This window comes from Telmatherina bonti (assembly GCF_933228915.1).
Source record: "Telmatherina bonti genome assembly, chromosome: 8".
Taxonomy (NCBI): Eukaryota; Metazoa; Chordata; class Actinopteri; order Atheriniformes; family Telmatherinidae; genus Telmatherina; species Telmatherina bonti.
Genome location: NC_136626.1, coordinates 21880390 through 21893670, shown reverse-complemented (window position 1 = coordinate 21893670; position 13281 = coordinate 21880390). Strand labels below are relative to the sequence as shown.

Genomic DNA, 13281 nt, shown 5'->3' with positions numbered 1-13281 from the left:
GCAAATGAAAAGGCTTTTTCTTTTTGAGTAAATTATTTGGACGTATATTTCTTTTTTCTTTTCAATCTTGTCATGCATTTCACATTAGTGTTTTTCAATTAAAGTTAGAATTTTAAAATGCTATGCTTGGTCGTTTTTCCAAAGAATTGCATTTTGTAATATCTGACACATAGAGATGTTGTACTGACTTCCCTTAGAAGGTTGATTATAAGGTAAAATGTGACTCCTGTGTCATGCAATTCACTGCTGAAATAAACAACTAAAACTCATTACAAAAATATTAAATTACAGTCCATTTTTAAGAATAGACTTCACAGCAGTTGCAAGATCAGCTCTGTGGGGTGAAGTCTTTTATATGTAAAATCTTGTCATTATGATATTGTGAGCGTCTGTAGAGGACAGAGGGTCAGAATAATGTTTGTAGAGAAGTTTTTATCAACTTCAAAGTGTCTCTGGAAATGCAAACACCTACAAGAGGACATTATTAACCCCCTTCTGGAGATTAGCATGGTAAGCCTCACTCTGGGGGTCACGAGAACTGGGATGATGATGTTCCCAGAGGTGGGGCTGGGGTAAGGAAGACTATACAAGGGTGTGATTCTAAGTTGATTGTGGGTTCACCTTGTCCACAGGCTGGGGTCACTTGGTGTGCTGCCTTGTGTGAACTCCTTGCAGCAAGTGAAACTTTTGTACCTTCTCACTGATCTGAGTGTCTGTCATTCATTGGGAGTTTTTTCTCCAACAGTTTCAGACCAATTTTTCTTTTTTTAATTTTCATAATTAGTTGTTGGTCATGTTGAGTTGATTTGTCTTCCCTGAAGAAGCATTAAGGAGCTCATTTCTCTGTGGAGAGCTATATTGTCATCCGAAAGAATGAGCCTTGAATCATCAAACTTTGATTGATGGAATGTAAATATCCAACATTTCAATGCATCTGCATTGTCTGTAGATGTCTAATGACTTCCATCTCTCCCAGTGCTTTACCTGCCATTGACTCCATATCATTGTTGATAGAAATGTTCTTCAGACAATCATCTTTTTATGTTTAATTGAACCTGCACAAGACCAAAGCTCAAGTAAAATCTTGTTTTCCAGAGCAGACTGGTGAGTGTGAATTTTCCACAAAATATAACGTAATCCAATCCTCCTATAACTTCTTTTAATCCCACTTTAACCATGTTCACTCCTGTTTCACTAATGGTGATGGGTGATGTTTGGCTTTACTGGATAGAAATCTTCTTTCCTTAATTAGCTACTTCCATTTGAGTCTCAAATGTTCACTACCCTGCCACCCCCGCACTCCCAAGTTCTATAAAGTGTATTTTCAATTTCCAGGCACATTACCTTGAAATTTCTGTCCTCATGTGTTTACATCCTCCTTCCTATTTTGTATCCTAATAGTATTATTGACAACTCCCCTGTTGGATGCTTTCTGTTCATCAGCCAAGAGCAAGTTTGTTCAGATTTACAATCTCTCTCTCTCTCTCCAAGTACTAGCTAAGGAAATGTAAATTACAACGTAAACATAATTCTTTTTTCTTTGTTGAACGAGTCCATAATCTTCCATTTGATCTGGAAAAACTCCATTATTATTTTCTAAATCAATTAACTAATTTATTCATTCTATAGAACTGTATGAGTCACAAAATGGATACTTTGCTTAAGTTATTAATCATAAATACTGTTAGAAACCTAAAACAGCAGAAATTGGTTTAATTCAATATGTCTATTTAAACTAAAAGTTATGGGACTAACATCAGTGCAGAAAAACACAATTAGTGTTAATCAGAAATCACATTTTACGCTCTTTCTACCCGTCAACATACACTTATTTTTAGATTATGAATGATGAATTTTAATGATGATGTTTTTGTTGGAGGTACAACATTGTGTCAGTTTGATTCTTTACCAAACTGGGGGAAAATTGATATCCAGTTTAAACTAATAGATAAACAGATGAAAAAATCAACTCAATAAATAAATTTACATGACTGATTTAATACAATCTGGTTATTTCAAAATGTTTTTTTTTTTTATAGCTATTCGTAACATTCACGTTGATTTGTATTTATCAGCACATTATCTTATAACGACAATGTAATTACTATCTTTCCGTTGCATTCAGCAGTAATTACTCTGTGCCATCTGAGGTTATCTGGCCAGTCTCCATCAGCGTTTCATTCAGACTGTGTCTTTAATTCTGGAAAATGGGGCGTTCAAAGACCGCTGTGGCAAAACAGGGCTTCGCGCATGCGTATTAGGCCCCTCCAAGTCTCTCGCGCAACGGAGGAGACGAGCAGGGACTGCTTATGCACATTTCGGGGACTAAAAAACAAGGTAAGCTGAAGCGGTATACCTGATGTCTGTTGAAAACCACGGTTTCGAAACGAAATGAAGCGTGTATCGAAAATCTCTTTCGACCTTTCTAAGCACAGAGCAGTCCGCTTAAACCAAATGTCGGTCATTAAAACGCATCCGAAGCTGGAGGCGCACCGATCCCACTAATAATCCCTGCTTGTCAATAACGCTGGGCGCTACACGCTAACCGACCCACAGCCACACGAACGACAATAAGCCTGTTATTGGAGCCCAGAAAACAATGTTGCTTTCCATCTTCTTTCTGGTGATTGTTGTAACGGGGCGGCGGCGCTTTGTTGAAGACGTTTCCGCTGCTCGTCATCTATTTCGGGCAGGATTCCGATGACACATTCATGTGTGTAGCTCTGACCAGCAGCCGCCATTGGTCCCTGTCAGTTTAGTCGATGCTTTCTCCTGTTGACAACACAACAAATGAATCCCTTTAACTCCTGGCTGTTTAGAAAAGTTGGTGTCAAAATATTGAATAATGAATTCCAGCATGTAGGAGCATTGTGGTTGTGTTAACTAATCTTATGACTAATTTACACTCCTCCTCAGTCTCTCCCTCACATATGCCTCTGGAAAGAAAAGACTCAAAATAATAAGTTCTTATCTAAATCTTATTAACGGGCCGAAACTATTGAGAGGGATATGTGGGTTGTTTAGCTGTTTTAAGGTTCGGAGTTGTTCATTTATGTGTGTTTTTGGGTTTTTACAGATAAATCAGCCCAAACACACTGGCAGGAATCATGGGAGGTGGTAAGTTTATTTACTGTACTCATAGCTTTAGTCCACAGGCGAAGATTCACATGAACTTAATCACTGTTAACACCCCCCCCCCCCCCCCCCCCCCCCTTCCCCAAACATACACACTCACACACTTTGTGTTGCTTTTCAGTTTTGCTACCCACACAAATTTGTAACTGGAATGTGACCTCTTTTTATTCTTTCTGTTAACAACAATCAATTGTCTTTCTTTCTTTCCAACATCTCAGTGGAGAATTCCTGTTTTCTTCCTTTCTGTCTCTTTGTCTCAACTTGTTTTGATCACATCCCTCAAAATTGCAAGTCATACAGATGCCGTGACTTAACTAAAGCGTAACTGATCCAACATTCGCAGGGCAAGTCTCTCTTGGGATAACTTTTGTTCATTTTCTTAATGTGTAAAACAGAGAACTGCTCTGTTTTTGTGAAGTTCATTCCACTTTCTCTTATGTGGCCCAGGGATGGAGGCTCAAATCAAAAGAGCTTTTGTTTTTTCAGAAATGTGGGCACTGAGCAGCGCTTGCCTGTGCTGCTGCCTTTGTTTTAGTCCCCACCTCTCGCCTATTTTTTCACCTCTTCCTTTTCTTTTTAGCATCTCTGTCCCTTTTTGTCTTGCTTTCTGTACACTCGCTCTTTGCTTCATTCCTACCCTCCCCTTCATTTCCTCCCTCATGCTGTTCCACATACTTACTTGTCCCCCACTTTCATTCTTTTCTCTCATTTTCTTGTTTGTGCCAGTTTTCATGTTGCACTTTTGTCTCAAACTCCTCTCTGTTTTGTATCCTTTCCCTCATTCTGTCCTTGTCTTTAGTGAATGTTCCCATCTCCCCACTCAGCTTGTGTCTTGTTGCTTTTTTCACAGTGTTCCTGCCAGCAGAGGCAGCCCACTCTGTGCTGAGGCGGCTGCGGAGGGCGAACAACCTGTTGGAGGAGATGAAACCGGGTAATATTCAGAGGGAGTGTCGTGAGGAGATCTGCACTTATGAGGAGGCCCGTGAAGCTTTTGAAAATGAAGAGAAGACGGTGAGGGGATGAAACGCACAACACTGAACTTTTTTCCCAAACGCTAAAGTTCCTTGAATGGCCCCTGAGGTTGGTTCTAAAAGAGATTAAATTCTTCTCCTATTCCATATCAAATTTCCCAGCTTCATGGTGGGAAATGTTTTCACTCTGGGAAAAGGGAGGACCTTTAAATAACCCAGATGTTAAAAACTGTAATAAGGCTTAAAGTATCCTGTGGACATGCATAGTCTATTGTTACAGTTCTCATCCACGTCTATTCCTGTTCATTTCTGGCTCTTAAAATCCAAGATGGCAATGGCCAAATCTGAAACATTAGTCTACTAACCAGTAAGTGACAACATGACGCTGTTTAGCGCATGCAGTAAAAAGTAGCTGTCCCCAAGATTGTACAAAATCTCGGTTAATCTGGAAGTTGTTTCTGAAAGGACTTCAGTCTAGTGCCTGGAACCACAATTTGATATTTCTGCTGCTGCTGGGAACACGCCTCACAACTGTATTTTTTTCTTTGATATTTGATATTATGCTGGATTCTTTTGTCTAACAGTGAAATCCCAGAACAAGAGAAGCGGTTTGTGGAATGTGGGTGTTTTTTCAGGAAGTGATTATTATCAGCAGGAAGAACAGCCGAGTGTATGATAGAAGGGGATTGGAGGGGTGGGGGGGCATATTTGTAAAACCATTGTGAGAGACCAGAGAGCAAAGTCGTGCACAATTGTGTGTGGTTTTTTTTTTTTTTTTTTTTGCTTGTTGTTGTCTGCTTTGTGTTGCAGTGATCCAGATAAAGTGTTTCCACAGCGACCATTGTCTGCAATGCATTGTCTTGGAAATTTTAGCCAATTAAATTAGTTTTGACATGACGTATGTTTGCATTCTGACTCTGCAGAAGCGGTTCTGGGAAGAATATGTGAGAGAAAGCACTCCATCCGGAGGCTTGGAGACGGTCATTGGCGGGGTCCACTCCCTTTACCTGATTGTGCCATTGCTGCTAATTTTGTTCATCATCGCTGCCATCGCGATCACTGTGTGGCGCTGCCACTCCCGTAAGCGCTCACAGCGCAGCCCCAGCCTGGGACACTCGCATCACAATCACGTTCTGTCAGTGGTCTCCATGGACCAATGGGGGAGGGATTACCACCATGGTGACCAATCGGAACTCAGCATCCACAGCAGCCCAGTTTATCCAGGCTCTGAGATTACAGGGAGAGGAAGCGCAGGAGACCCCCCGCCATCTTACGAGGAGGCTGTGGGTCATACAGATGTCCAGATAGAGACAGAACCCCCTCCACAGTATGAGGATATAGTGAAAACCAGCTCTAACAGAATCAGCGGTGGTCCCAGAAAGTAAAGGTGTCTACCACCAAAACAAGTCTTAACCCACACTAAAACCATCGTATAGTTAAGCAGTGCTGCTACTGCGGTATCACCAGCCTTCCCCTACACACTCAGCAAAAACACTCCTTTCTCGTCGGGTCAGTGGACTAATGCAGTTTTTGGTGGTGGCAGCTCAGAAGTTTGCACTAACTTGTCATCATTGAGGTGAAGTGATGGCAAGAAGGAGCAAGTGATACTTCAATACCAAAACCAATCAAGACCTCTGCTGCATATTATCAAGATGCATCAATGTTGTCACACAGTAGCAGATTTTCAGCCCACATGGAAACAGCTGCATGTGTTGTGAAGGAAAAATGGTTTTAAGTCATTAATGGCAGCCATTTTAGGTGTACGCGGTGGTCGCATTGATGCTTTATTGATGATTAGTGCCAACACTTTCAGACTTGTAAGAACATATTTTGTACATAGTTTTAATATCTTTTATTTTAACCACATTGTCATACTATTTGTTTTCTGTTTTAAAGTTTGCATATTGCAATGAACACACAAGCTGCTTAAATTTGCATTAATTCATGTGGAACCAGCAAAAAATGGAAACATTTAAAAAGTAAGTCAAAATTTGGCCCGTCTGCGGAGTGTATGACCATCTGACCAACATCCAGCATTTACTAATTAGGTCAGGTGTAGTCAGTCATCCTCTTTAGGAAAACATAGAAAACGCTTTAAGCTCTCACCCATTTACTGAAACTTTATACTGAATAGAATAGAATACTGACAAGACAAAGCAATAAGTGAAGACTTGCAGAGCTGAGAGCACTTGTGTGATCTTTTTATATGACTATCATACGATTATTTTCTTTTAGTAAAAATGTGTCTTAATGCAGGTTTAAACAGTTTTTTCCAGACTAAATGCATTTGTACAGCTTCATTGTACACATGAGAATATTCACATGAGATTAAGAAGCTAGCAGCTGTAAAAGGGGGGTTGTTGTGTAGGGGTGTGTGTCATATGTGCCATCCATGGGAAATGCATGCAACTCGGCCTGTAGCGGTGAGGTTTGAACTCTGTCTTTTACTATTTATTGACAGTCAAGATTTGGTGGTCCATGTCGGAGCCTGCTTTAACTGTGAACCTTTCTTCTCCCCATTATTCCCCAAGTAATTGTAACGCCTGGTTTTGACTAGAGTAAGTTTTATGGTGTGATGCTGTGATGAGCTGTGGACCGACTTGCAAAAAAAAAAAAGTGTTCTAGAAAGCAGCAGACAGAAGCTATCAGAGATATAAAGATATTGGTTCTGTATAAAGCGTCCCTATGGATAAACTTCATGTTTAGCATGTGCAATTCATCTCTATACTGTATATGTGTATAGACTGTATGTTTGAAAGTTACAGTGAGATTGTTTTTTGTTTTTTTACTGCATAGGATTTCAGCGACTGCATTGATACTAATGTAACAGTAGGTTGTGAACAAATGAAGGCACTTTGTGTTAAAGCTTAAAATAAGTTGTTTAAAATTTTGTTTGACAGTCTGGTTTTACGTCATCACCACCACTTTGAGCAAAATAATTATGTAATTTACTGTAAAAAGTGCTCATAGAAATAATATGCCGTTTTTGCTGTATAGACTACAAAACCAAAAATACCTGTCAAATCATCTCTGACACTGATAAATGTAACATTTTCTGTCTGAATCTCAGACTTTGAGCACTGATTACTGTTGTCTTTGTGTTTGAGTTGACCTGTTAACCTCAGCACTTGCTGCGACACTCAGCCGAGGTGTGCTGGCAGAGGTAATCACTTTGGTTGAGTCAGTCTATGTACTGCTACTTACACAAAGCCCTGTTTCTACAATGCCTTATCACACAAAATGTTATACATTAAATGCAAGGGACCTTATCAAAACCCTGACTTGACTTGTGGAAAAGCTTGAATTAACATTTGTAATAAAACATTTAAAAATGTGTTGCATGTTTTTCATTTGATCCAGATTAGCTTGTTTCTGTGTTTTGTAAGCATTGCAGTTTTTCCAGTTCCTACTGTTTGACTTTCCATGGAGACAATTCACAAATAATACACAAGTGACGGCTAGACCGATTCATAAAATGCAATCAGATACGACAGACTAAGCTAACATTCAGACAAGAGCAAAATAGGTTTCTCTTTCTGATGTTATTTATAACTGCTGGTACAAGGAAGAATACTCTACTCCTAATGTAAATAAAATGTAAACTGGATAAGCGCTATTAACTATTCAAGACTAATTCTGAAAGCCAATGCATCTTTGATTAAGTTTGTGTTTCAGAGAACACCTGATCCGCGGCTCAGATTTACACACTTTGGAATGCGATCCACAAAAGTAGTATCGTTTACCTCTGTTCAGAGGAGGGGATTTACCACCATGTCATGAATGCAGCTCAAGAGACCAATTAGTGCTTACTTTGTGGCTATAATGGTACAAAGAAATACTAAACTAAAACAAAAAACTACGTTTTGATCAGGCAAAACAATTTAATTTATTGATAATGGACACATAATGGCTCAGTTTGACCTTTTTTTTTGCCTTCAGTGCTTTATTACAGATGAGATTAAAAGTCCAGCTCTGACAGCTTCAAGTAGAGCATGTCTCCTTTCTCCTGGGTAAAAACCCCCAGATAAAATGGAAATGCAAACGCATGCTAAAAGGAGCAATTTATCAGAGGGAGACGAGCCAAAAGCAGGTCACCTGTAAAGTTGTAGTATTCGGTCTTTACTCTGCCAGACGGTAAACAGAACTCACTAACAATGCATTTATCTTTAAAATCTGGTCAAATTTGGAAAAGTGATTTGATAAAACATAGCAATTAGGAAAGAAAGGAAAAGTACCAGCACAATTATGGCTTCAAACCACTGTGAATCAACATTATATTAAAATAATTTTGAGTGTTAAATCAGGATTTGGCCAAACAAGTCATAGATTTACAAAATACAAGAAGATTTCCTGGACGTTTTATCTGTAATGACATGTAAACCTGTGAGCACCAAGCTCACACCCACTCCTTAGGGTTTCGTAACACCTCCAGCATGTCAGCCTCTTTAGTACCTTTGGCAGGCTCATGCATGTACTCCCACCTGAGGAAGAAGGGTAAGTCTGTTACTAAGCAACATAGACAGCTCAGTATGGCCACTAGGGAGCAGGGAGGAGTTATCTTACCTGGCAGTGAGTGGGAGGGACATGAGGATGCTCTCAATTCTGGAGCCAGGAGTGGCAAGACCAAACTTCACTCCCCTGTCATACACCAGGTTGAACTCCACATACCTACAACACAGGACAACATGCCAAATACTGACACAAGCCTTACATAATTTATCTTCATTAAGCTTGTATTTGAAAAAAAAAATTAATGATAATATGCTACCAACAGAGATGCATCGTAGATATTTATATAAAAGGGCCAAATCATGGTAATAAGCCCAGCTGAAAACCAATTGTTAAGATTGCAGTTTTGTCAGACTTATTTATCCTCCAATTAAATGTTTTCTTTAATTCTCTATTTTTATATTTATTATTTTTATAATTATAATTTTTATAATATTTTTTTATAAAATAGTAACTCCACACATAATATATATAATATCTATGTAAAAACTAAGATCGAAACAAATTTCTACCCCACTGGTCTTTGCGGATCAGGAACATCAAAGCAACATGCAAAGATGCAGGCAGCGATGGTTAAATCTACAGTCATTTTAAATGTGTGTGCAGTTTTTTAATTAGACATGATGTGACAGATATTACAACACACTTGCACTTTCTAACAGATGTTTCTGTCTCATCTTCAACCTTCGATGTGAGTGATATGATGAGGTTGATTAAATTGTTTTTTTCTAGAAAATAAAATGTAACTTTTTTTCCTCTCATATATTATTATCAAGACTCTAATTTTATTTGTTTTCATCTATTTGAGCATTTTAGGTACAGTAATACCAAGATACTATTATGTCTATCAACTTTAAATACCTAAACAAACAAACATAAACACGATACATAAAAGTTCCCTTGTTGAGACTGACCTGACTCAGAGATCAAATTTAATTAGAAAATCTAATATTTTCACAATTTGCTAAATTCAAACGGTTCAAACATTAAACTAAACCATCATTCACTGAGTTCACTCCTTATCTCTGCACTGGCACATGACATTTATGAAAGTGATGAAAAGAACCGAGGGAGATTTATGCCACTTGCCATCATCCTCCAACCATGATCTTTCAGCATGATCAAGGTTTAATGTGTCATTTTGTTCTAATAAATATAACAAAGAAAAAAAATGATGCAGCCTAAAGTGGAACATATTCTGCCAGAACAAAAACTCAATTCAATCATTTAATAGAATATTGTTTTGACAAAAAATAACCATGTTGTGAATGTATGAACCAACTCTGGATTTGACCAGAATCTGGCACATGCACTGGTTGAGAACCCATCTAAAATGGCTTCTTATCCGCCCTCCTACTCATCTGAACAGACGTCTCATCAATGTGGAGGTTTTTAACTCCCAGCTGCATTTCTTCCCATTCATAAACTAACCCTTTAGCTCATTCTCCAACAAGATGAATCCCCACTGAGGCAATGAGCTCTGCCAGGATCTGAATTGGCTTTGGACCACACACAAAGTGGATGGAGTCCAAGTCTGGGTAAATTAAGCTTAAAAACTGCTGCTTCAATAGCTGAAAAGACAATGCGTGTGAGTAATCAAAAGAATAAAAGATCAACTGTGACTAGTTTCAATCCTGTGCTCTGAACTCTAGACGTTACCTGTAGGAGCTGTAAGAACGCTGTGAAACCGTACATTACCAAGTAAAAAAAAAAAAACTTAGATGCCTGTCTGCTCAAGAGTGAATAAAAAACAGATAACTCATAATGATTCGCCAATAACACTTGAAGAAAGAAAGAAAAATCCCTTTCACATAAAATGTAAATGAAACTGTCCAACAAAAGAAACTAGAAACTTCTGTCTGTAAATGTTGAGACCAAAGCTGGTATAAAAATCTAGGCCTATGACTGTACTTCGTAAACCATTTACAAATAAGCTGCATTACATTAGATTACATTTTACATCTTGCCTCCTGAACCCCACAGTCCACCTTGCCAAAACCAAACTGATTATTTCTTCCTATTTTAAAAAAAGACCTCCTGACACAACTTTTGTTGTGCAGATAATATCTGGTGTGAAAGCTGAGCAGAACTGGAAGGTTGCATGATGAAACAAGGAGTCACTGAACCAAACTATGTATCTATAATCAAAAAACACTTGCTGTTGGGTGTGTTTTAACTCACCTTCCTCGTCGTACCTGCTGCCAATCCTTCTCCTCATCAGTAAAGGAGTCATTGAGATGTTTGTAGACGATGGGAAGGTAACAAGGCACCACAGTGCGAGCACAGCTCTTCACAAATTTGAACACCTCCTCCTGACTCGGTGAATCAAGGTCATCAAAGAAGATCCCTCCTATCCCACGTGTCTCCCCTCTGTGCCGGACGTAGAAATATCTGTCACACCTGGATGCCACATGAATTGAAAAGGTACTCACTTCAAATCAAGCTGTATATACATACACACACAATAGCAAAAACAGGAGAATGTCCCCATAGAGGCAGACAAATCTTCCTACAAACACGTTCACAGCTCAGACCCTGCTGGCCAGCCTCAGTTTTAATCACACAGATCAAAATGAACCGGTATTTTCACTGAGCATTCCTCATTGCTATTTTACCTTATTTTTCTTAATTCTAAATTAGTATTAGGTCGACAACGTTTCTTCATTTCAGGATATATCTGATAAACCACACCCATTCTGTCTACATCCATGCTCGTCATTTACACAACGGTTTTTCTACATCTGCAGATTTTCACCAGACTTCCTCTTATCACTACTCAACAGACAGGATACACCCATTGTACTGCACACACAAATAGAAAGAAATAAGGCTCAGGGATGGATAAGTGCAGTTCTGCGTGTACCCTTATCACTACAGCGCTTGGCAGACACAAGACTGATGTAATGGTACCATTTCTTGAACTCGGGGTAGTACTGAGGGTGGTGCTTGTCACAGGCCTCCTTCAGGGTATTGTGGAAGTGAAATGCATCTTCTTTATCAATATAAACAGGGGTCAGGTCTGTTCCTCCACCAAACCACCACTGCTTAGTGCCTGCATTACACACAAAAGACACAGAAGGATTAGAAAGAAACAAACAAGGGTTATCATTCATCAGCTTACTCAATAGTGTCACGGACACCAAGACACAATGGCCGTCATAAAAGGGCTGGCACTCACCATCCTCCTCTTCAATTTCAAAGTATCTGTAGTTGAAGTGCACAGTGGGTATGTGGGGGTTTTTCGGGTGGATGACAGAGCTCACACCCATGGCACAAAATGGCAACTTTCCTGAAAGGTACACACAATGTAAAATATCAAACCCAGAAGTTATAAGGGTAATATTTAAGTGATTATCAGTAGATATGCTAGATAAAAGGGCAGTATAGTTTGTGATATGCAACTGTGTACACAGGTTACACTTCTCTGTCCAATGGCAACATCAAACTTAGCACCACTCACCATCTTTTCCTTTGAGTACTTTTCCTCTGCTCCTCATCTGCTTTGCAGCCTCCTCAGTCAGGTTCCCAAATACCACTGACACATTGACCCCAGCTTTCTCAAACACCTTTCCATCCTGCATCACACAGCTGATGCCTCCACCACCTAAACAAGTGAATTCATTTAAAAACATTAAATGTTTTGTCTTCCAGTAGTTGAATTTACTTAATGTCTTTATTTCCTGTTTGCATTAAAATACTTAAAAATTAGAGCTTACAGAAACACATAGGCTACTTTATATAGTTAGATTTCAATAAAACTAAATGTGTTTAGCTGTGTACTCTATTAAAGTGATATCATCTCACCTTCCTTCCTCTCCCACCGGTCGACTTTGAACGTCCCACCGTCCACCTCCTGCAGGGCTTTACAAAACTCTGCCTGTGTCTCCATTATCAGCATCTCCATCTTGGTACTCATCTCCTCCTTCCTCCCCTGCAGGACATTTACGTCGGTCACCGGTGGAGACATGAACCCCTGGCATCTCTCCACGATGTCGCCCTCCTGCTCCTCATTCTGGGAGACCTTGGTTGCCATCTGTGCACGCTGGAAGTGGTCAGCGTTGGCCAGTAACCCCGCTACAGCCGCACCAGCAGTCACCGCTACGGCTCCACTTAATGCCAGGGCTCCCTTTCTGATTCGTCCAGATGTGGATCTGCCTGGGTTCCCATGGGACAAGAACCGCATACTGGTGCCCCTGGAAAACCATCTTGTTTCCGGAAGCAGAGTCGATGACAGGCCATGAATTGAGAATAACAACCTAGTGTGTCTTGCAGTAGCAGGAGCTTTTAAATGGGAACTAAAACATCGCCTCGAGACCGTCTGAGTCGTTCTCCTAATTGAAAAAAAGACAATAGTTGCCATTTTTAAGAGAAAGTCCCGCTTCCTTGTCAGTGCGTACCAGCCGTAACTAGTTAATAAGTAGACACCACATTATCAGAAGTTATGACTACGTGCTATCTGTCGTGTTTTAAAAGTCAGCTAAGGGGCATGTGGTTTCTGAGTACCGAGAAAATAATGTGGGAAATGTAGTTCTGTGTTATTCATATAGTGGTGAGCACAGTGGTTTAAGCCAATAGCAAACTTCAAGAACCAGAGTGCACTGCGCCTTAACGGCAGTGTTGCATTCAAGGACCTTTTGTGCTCCTTGGTTTACGTTTATCAGCACAG

At 39.7% G+C, this 13281-nt stretch overlaps 2 protein-coding genes across 2 annotated transcripts; one reads left to right on the top strand and one right to left on the bottom strand.

The window, feature by feature from the left end:
• The first annotated feature begins 2268 nt into the window (after window positions 1-2268).
• prrg1 (proline rich Gla (G-carboxyglutamic acid) 1) lies at window positions 2269-7538 on the top strand. Its single transcript, XM_079245046.1, has 4 exons — window positions 2269-2337; window positions 3077-3117; window positions 3986-4146; window positions 5030-7538. Exons 2-4 carry the CDS (start codon window positions 3108-3110, stop codon window positions 5489-5491), a joined length of 633 nt encoding a protein of 210 aa, XP_079101172.1. The 5' UTR covers window positions 2269-2337; window positions 3077-3107; the 3' UTR covers window positions 5492-7538.
• Window positions 7539-8043: 505 nt separating this feature from the next.
• On the bottom strand, window positions 8044-13067 carry cpox (coproporphyrinogen oxidase). The gene is made up of 7 exons (XM_079244540.1): window positions 12420-13067; window positions 12076-12219; window positions 11794-11904; window positions 11526-11667; window positions 10797-11015; window positions 8670-8774; window positions 8044-8587 (listed from the first exon to the last, which is right to left on the bottom strand). The coding sequence occupies exons 1-7, from the start codon at window positions 12973-12975 to the stop codon at window positions 8503-8505; spliced, it is 1362 nt and encodes a 453-aa protein (XP_079100666.1). The 5' UTR covers window positions 12976-13067; the 3' UTR covers window positions 8044-8502.
• Between the last annotated feature and the right edge of the window lie 214 nt (window positions 13068-13281).

Bases quoted from the DNA above. Each gene is read 5' to 3' on its own strand.
- prrg1 (XM_079245046.1), top strand. The intron at 4,147-5,029 runs GTGAGGGGATGA...CTGACTCTGCAG, and splicing joins TTGAAAATGAAGAGAAGACG to AAGCGGTTCTGGGAAGAATA.
- cpox (XM_079244540.1), bottom strand. From the start codon at position 12,975: ATGGCAACTATTGTCTTTTTTTCAATTAGGAGAACGACTCAGACGGTC. The intron at 11,905-12,075 runs GTGAGTGGTGCT...TGTACCTTTCAG, and splicing joins AGTACTCAAAGGAAAAGATG to GAAAGTTGCCATTTTGTGCC. The intron at 8,588-8,669 runs GTAAGATAACTC...CTTCTTCCTCAG, and splicing joins TCCCTCCCACTCACTGCCAG to GTGGGAGTACATGCATGAGC.